At 43.5% G+C, this 6,666-nt stretch overlaps 1 protein-coding gene across 1 annotated transcript in view; it reads left to right on the forward strand.

Annotated features, from left to right (window-relative positions):
* The window catches only part of COLGALT2 (collagen beta(1-O)galactosyltransferase 2), a gene marked incomplete at its 5' end in the record, with an annotated part of 121,894 nt that overhangs the window by 94,142 nt on the left and 21,086 nt on the right, over positions 1-6,666 (forward strand). The window contains one exon of the mRNA XM_010853128.1: positions 5,958-6,034. Coding sequence (XP_010851430.1) covers positions 5,958-6,034 — 77 coding nt within the window. The remainder of the gene's footprint in view (positions 1-5,957; positions 6,035-6,666) is intronic.

Here is a 6,666-nt window from a genome sequence, read left to right on the forward strand (position 1 = left end):
CGGGGGGGAGACACACAGCCAGTGTTTCAAGAAGGAACCAGCTGCTTTTGAGAAGTCAAGTAAAATGAGGATAGGGAACTGATCACTGGTTGTCTCAGATAGAGATCTGTGATGACCTTGATAAGAACTACTTCAATGCAATGAGGACAAAAGTCATTGGAGTGGGCTGAAGAGAGAGCCATGGGGAGATGAGAAAGTGGACTCTTGTTGGCATGGGAGATAGAGAAATAGGGTAGTGTCTGTAAAAGAGTGAAAAATCAAGGGAAGAGGCTGTTTTGTTTCATTGTGTTTTGTCTTTTAAGTTTTTTTTTTTTTTTTAGGATCAGATTTTAAGTTCTTTGTTAATGAGAATGAGAATACTAATGAGAAAAGTCCAAAACATAGTGAGAATTTAATGATGTAGAAAAGAAGATATTTAAGGCCCTTGAGAAAACAAGTTCTAGATAGAACAGGGATACTGTAGCGACGGGAAGGCAGGGTATGTAGGCACAGAGGCAGCTGGGCTTGATGTGGAAGGGAAAGATGGGTCTAACTGGGCTTTAACCATTTTCTCCGTTACATATGTGATCCAGTCATCAGCTCAAGAGAGTGTTGAGGATTTCAGGAGAGAGGACAAGGCATAAAATAGACCTCTCAGAGAGTGGGAAAGTAAGTTTACTGTGGCAGCATAATTGCATCATTTGGCAGTATCGAGTGCCAATTTGACATCTGTGGTTGTAATTTTGAAGTCACTCAGTCAACACAACAGTGTGAATTTCTCTCTTCAGTGTTCTTGGTGGGAAGAGAACAGTTGGGTTTAACCAGGATTGGAGTTTTACCAAGCAAGATCAGTGGAAGAGAATGAAGGGTCCTTCCAAGGGATAGTTAGAGCTGTAGACCGTGAAATCTAGGTTGGGTACTGATGGGAGTGACAACAAAAAGGGTGTGATGGATGCAGACAATGTGGTGGGCCACTGGAAGAATGATCGCTGGTGCTGGATTGTTGGTTGTTGGATCACCATGTGGATGCTGTTTCTAAGAGTGGTGGCGGGGTAGTGAGACTGGGAGCCGGTGGCTGAGGGAGCATGAATAGGAGGTACAGAGCCCTGCAACAGGCTTCAGAGAAGCTGGGGTTTTTGAAGAATAAAAGAGAAATCAGTTGGAGTGAGTTGGAGGACATGAGGAAAATCAGCTTTCACACTAACAGCTGAAAGGGAGGCAGTGACCTCAAAGGAAAGCCAAGTCTTGGTCAAAACAAAAAGGCAAAGAGACATTCAGAAAAAGTGAAGGGACTTAAGATATCAGGGAGTTTATGAATTTCAGACTGGAGTTTCTAGAGATCAGAGTAGAAGAGTTTGGATTGGGTGGAGACAGTGTGTAAAAACAACAGCTAACACTTCTAAAGGCACTGACCATCACCGTCATGTACTTGCTCATTTAGTACAGTGGGAGTTGGATAGAAAATTGCGGGACGTATGACCAGAGGCTCAATCTTGTCAAAGGGATAGTAGAAAACAGGTTGTGAGGCATGAGAAGATTGGTTAACAAATCAGCATGAGGCAATGGGCTAGCTTAGGTGCCTCTTCTCAGTAATGACATTTTGAGGCAACAGAACGTCATGTAAAGATTGTTTAAAATATTGCATCTGAAGTCAAAAGATCTAAAAACTGAGTTCCAGCTCTGCCAGTCACTCACTATTTGAACTCGGGCAAGATTCTGTCTGGGAATCCTGATCTCAGTTTTTACATCTATCAAGACAAAGAGTGCAAGCATGGATGCTCAGTTGCTCAGTTGTGTCTGACCCTTTGCAACCCTATGGACTGAAACCCACCAGGCTCCTCTGTCCTTGGGATTCTCCGGGCAAGAATACTGGAGTAGGTTGCCATGCCCTCCTCCAGAGGATCTTCCCAACCCTGGGATCAAACCTGAGTCTCTTACATCTCCTGCATTGACAGGCAGGTTCTTTACCACTAGCCAACGGGAAGCCCCACACAGCACACCCTGCCTCCAGTAAAAGTGAAGATAAAATGACCTGGTGACTAGGAAATCGCTTGTGTGTGTTAGTTGCTTCAGTCATGTCCAACTCTTTGCGACCCCATGGACTGTAGCCCACCAGGCTTCCCTGTCCATGGAATTCTCCAGGCAAGAATACTGAAGTGGATTGCCATTCCCTTCCCCAGAAGATCTTCCCTACCCAGGGATCAAACCCTGGTCTCCTGCATCACAGGCAGATTCTATACTGTTTGAGCTACAGGGAAATCCTTAACAAATCACTTTACAAATTGTAAAGCACCTAAATGCCAAGCGTGACTGTGTGGTCAAGAACAGAGAAGTGCCTAAGGAAGAAGATTGTTGTGGCCACAGTGTGCATAATGAGTTGTAACGAGCAAGACAAAGAGCATACAAGTGTTTGCTGTTGCTGTTGCTGTTAAGTCGCTTCAGTCGTGTCCGACTCTGTGCCACCCCAGAGACGGCAGCCCACCAGGGTCCGCCGTCCCTGGGATTCCCCAGGCAAGAACACTGGAGTGGGTTGCCATTTCCTTCTCCAATGCATGAAAGTGAAAAGTGAAAGTGAAGTCGCTCAGTCATGTCCAACTCTTCGCAACCCCATGGACTGCAGCCTACCAGGCTCCTCCATCCATGGGATTTTCCAGGCAAGACTACTGGAGTGGGTTGCCATTTGAAAGGTGTTAAAACAGCCCAGACATGTGAGTGAGGACCTGAGCTAGGGGGGTGGCTGCAGCCATGGAAGAAGTCCAGGAGAAACTATGAAGAAGTGTTAGGATTTGGTCCTAGCACAATCTTGCAAATGTTTTTCTGGGCATGACTGGGCTGGTGCTCTGTTCTTTGGGTGGAGTTTGTTCCGGTGTAGATGACAGAAAGAGCAACACGTGGTGGTCACCCAGGAGCAAGGTCTTACCAACTGAGCTTCTGCGAGCTCAGCCCCATTGCCCAAGGCCAACTTGAGGCCAGTGGCTATCAAGGTCTAGCTTTGGGGGCAGGGTAGAGTGGGAGTTAAGGGTTCATGTGCAGGACCTAGGTCTGACTAGGGTCAAATACCAGCTCTATCAGCTCTGTGACCTTAGGCATGTTATTTAAGCCTTTGTTTGCCTATCTGTAAAAATAGGGACCTGGCCTGTGGGACATGTTGTGAAGATTAAATAAATGTGAATATATATATCAAGAGTGTAGCCCAGAGTGCAGTGGGTAATAAGATCGCTATACCAATAGCTATTATTGTTATTCCTAGATCTGGAAACAATTCAGGCACCAATGAGGCACATCCCACCTGGTGGCAGTACACTGAGGACGTGTATAGGAAGGGATTCAATGAGGGACTGAATCAACTGTGGTTAATGGAGTCAGAAATGACCCAGAACAGAAGCTGGGATGTCTGATGACAGCAAAGAGGCATCCCTTCTCCCCACATAGTCACCTTTTAGGTCTAATTAATATCATCTCCTGTTTGTCCCTGTGGCTTAACTCTACCTTCAGCTACAAAACCCAGACCTGTGTCTCATATTTCTGTTCAATGGTGGCTTTCAGGACCAGCCACTTGTGGCTTTTGGGGGGATACTTGTCCTATGCACACAATGACTACCCATGTTTGATGGAAGCAAAGTGGCTAAAAGCAGACTCTTCAGCTGAAACGTTAAAGCCAGGCACCCAAATGGAGACCAACAGAGACCAACAGGGAGACCAAAATTTACCCTCCTCTCAAGTCTAAGGCCCAGGGAGGGAGGGCTAGACAGCTCCTCAAACAACATGAACGGGAAGGAGTTGGTATGTTAAGATTTTTTGCTTGTAAAACCTAACCCTGTACATGGTGACCCTGCAATCAACATTTGTTGATTTAAAAAAAAATTAACAGAGTTGGGTGGAGCAGGAAGAACCAAAATGTTCTGGGCTGCTAATGGAAACAGAAACACACTCACTGTTTACTCATAGAAATGTGATGGTGAGGGTCAGGTTTGAAATAATAAGATCATCTCCTGTGTTTGGCTTAGGAAATCTGTTTCACTAGTTTCTACAGTTTCACATGACTTGATCATAAGAGAAACTGGATATCATGGTTTCTCTTTAATATCCCAATAAAGGGTGAGTGAAACAAAAAATATTCTTTGGACAGCATCTCAATCAGGACAGCTGAAGTTATGCTGGGATATCTCATAAGAGAATGCTGAAATCTCATTTCCACGTGTTGGCACCTCATTCTGCTGTTGCTGCTGCTAAGTCGCTTCAGTCGTATCCGACTCTGTGCGACCCCAGAGATGGCAATCCACCAGGCTTCCCTGTCTCTGGCGTTCTCCAGGCAAGAACACTGAAGTGGGTTGCCATTGCCTTCTCCGGCACCTCATTCTGCTGCTGCTGCTAAGTCGCTTCAGTCGTATCCGACTCTGTGCGACCCCATTCTAGGCTGCTTCAAATTTTTGCCTTCTCCATATCAACATTGGCTACTAAGATCATTGTGGTGGGACTGAGTAGGGAGCATGGGAGGAGAGTTTGTAGATCTGAATAGCAGCAACTCATATGGCCATGACTAACTTCAAGGTGAAAAAGCCCCTTTCATATACCTGAAATAGAGGGGAATGGATATTGATAGACAGTAGCAATGGCCATCAACAATAACCCGTTTACCTGCTCTCATGTAGCATTTTCCTTGTATTACGTCTTCAAGGAAAACCAAGTTGAGTACTTTGACTTTATGCATACCAAAAATCTTCAAGATCTTCTTGGGGTCTTTAATCAATATTATTTCTAACCTTTAAAACATATATATAAGCTTTTCTAAATAAAGCTTTTTGGAAATATGAAATAAAGAAAACTTTTATCACTTGAGATGTGACACTCGTCCCATCTGAAAACTTCATTGTAAGCCCTGTACCAAGTTCTGGGATGTGGCCTGACCCTTGGAGGTGTGTATTAGGGGCTTCCCTGGTGGCTCAGATGATAAAGAATCCGTCTGCAATACAGGAGACATGAGTTCCATCTCTGGGTCTGGGAGATCCCCTGGAGAAGGAAATGGCAACCCACTCTAATATTCTTGTCTGGAGAATTCCATAGACAGAGGAGCCTGTTCATGTTAAAATAAAGGATCTTTTGAGTACCTATAGCTAAACTTGCCTGGATGGAAGAAAAAAAAAGTAGTCCCAGAGTTTTACAATTTTAAATGTATAGAAAAAAAAGCATTCATTAGAAAAAGTCTAGCCTATTTCTGAGTTCTTTCATCATGGGCCACTATGAGTAGTAACTGGGAGTTACTGAGCATTTACTGTGTTGATTTACTGTGGTTAGTGCTTTGCATGTAGGTCTCATTTAAATTTTCTAACACTCCAAGATATGCACTTTTATTATCCTGATTTTACATGCAAAGAAAGAAAGAAACTTAGAGAGGTCACCTATCTGCTCCAGACCTTCACAGACCAAAGTTTAGACCCAGATCATCTGACTCCAAGAGCCTTCACCCTTAATCATTACCCTGAATGTCCTTCCAAGTTTGGAATGGACATGTACGCACTGCTCTATTTAAAATGGATAACCAACATGGACCTACCGTATGGCACATGGTACTCTGCTCAATGTTATATGGCAGGCTGTATGGGAGGGGATTTGGGGGAAGAATGGATACATGTACATGTATGGCTGAGTCTCTTTGCTGTCCACCTGAAACTATTACAACGTTGTTAATCAGCTACACCCCAATAAAAATCTTTAAAACTATCCTCCATATATTCTTAAAAATAGGTCTTAAGGGAAATGGAGCACATGTTGCAATCTGAATAAAAACAAGTGCTCTCAAAACCAGCACAGTGACCACTGGGGTTCTTGTGTAGCCACTTAACTCTGGAAAACTACTGAGAAGTTATTCCCTACCCTGACCATGCAGGTTGTGTTTCCAGAGGTCAGGCTGCGAATGGGATGCTGTTCTCTGCAACTCTCACTAACAAAGCACTCTGCATGTTTCTTGTGTCTTCCAGTTGACGGTCCTCCAATGGAACCTTCCCAGTTTGTCTCAGTTGTCCCTAAATATCCAGACAAGATGGGATTTGATGAGGTAGGCAAGGTGTCTGTGTCTGTGTGCACCTGTATGTGTGTACATGTGCACGTCGTGTTTATATGTTTATATCAGAACAACAAGCCTGGGCACATGTCTGAGTCAGCCAGAGCAGCTTGGCTGCCGAAAAGAAACTTGGAAAAAGTTCTCAGTTTTTGTTGTGCGTTATTCACTTATCTTTAAAAAGGAACATTATGGGAAAGTGAATTGATCATTGAGTCAGAAAGATGTTACTAATTAGGCATGAAAGTCATATTTTCTAAGAGCAGATATTGCCATGTTTTATCAAGATTCAAGGGTAGGGTAAAGAAGATATATGTTTTAGGTATTAGAGGGCTTTAACTTTATTCTGAATAAGTGGAAACCATTCTGGAACATTCTTTGCTTTATTTTCTCTTTGCTCTTCTTCCACGGGAAAAATTGGAGGGCAGGGTTTAGAGGACAAAGGAAAAGAGAAAAAAGAAACCCATTCTAAAATTTGTTTTTGTAGCAGGCAAGAACTTCATAATAATGCTCCAAGGGCTATATTTATTATTACACTATAATTGTATAACGATTGAGCAGAAATGTAACAAGATGCCTGTCTTAGTGATATGCTCAGCAGAACCAGAATTGTGACTCCAAAATCACTG

The sequence above is a fragment of the Bison bison genome, unplaced genomic scaffold, assembly GCF_000754665.1.
Source record: "Bison bison bison isolate TAMUID 2011002044 unplaced genomic scaffold, Bison_UMD1.0 scf7180017864322, whole genome shotgun sequence".
In the NCBI taxonomy this organism is placed as follows: domain Eukaryota; kingdom Metazoa; phylum Chordata; class Mammalia; order Artiodactyla; family Bovidae; genus Bison; species Bison bison.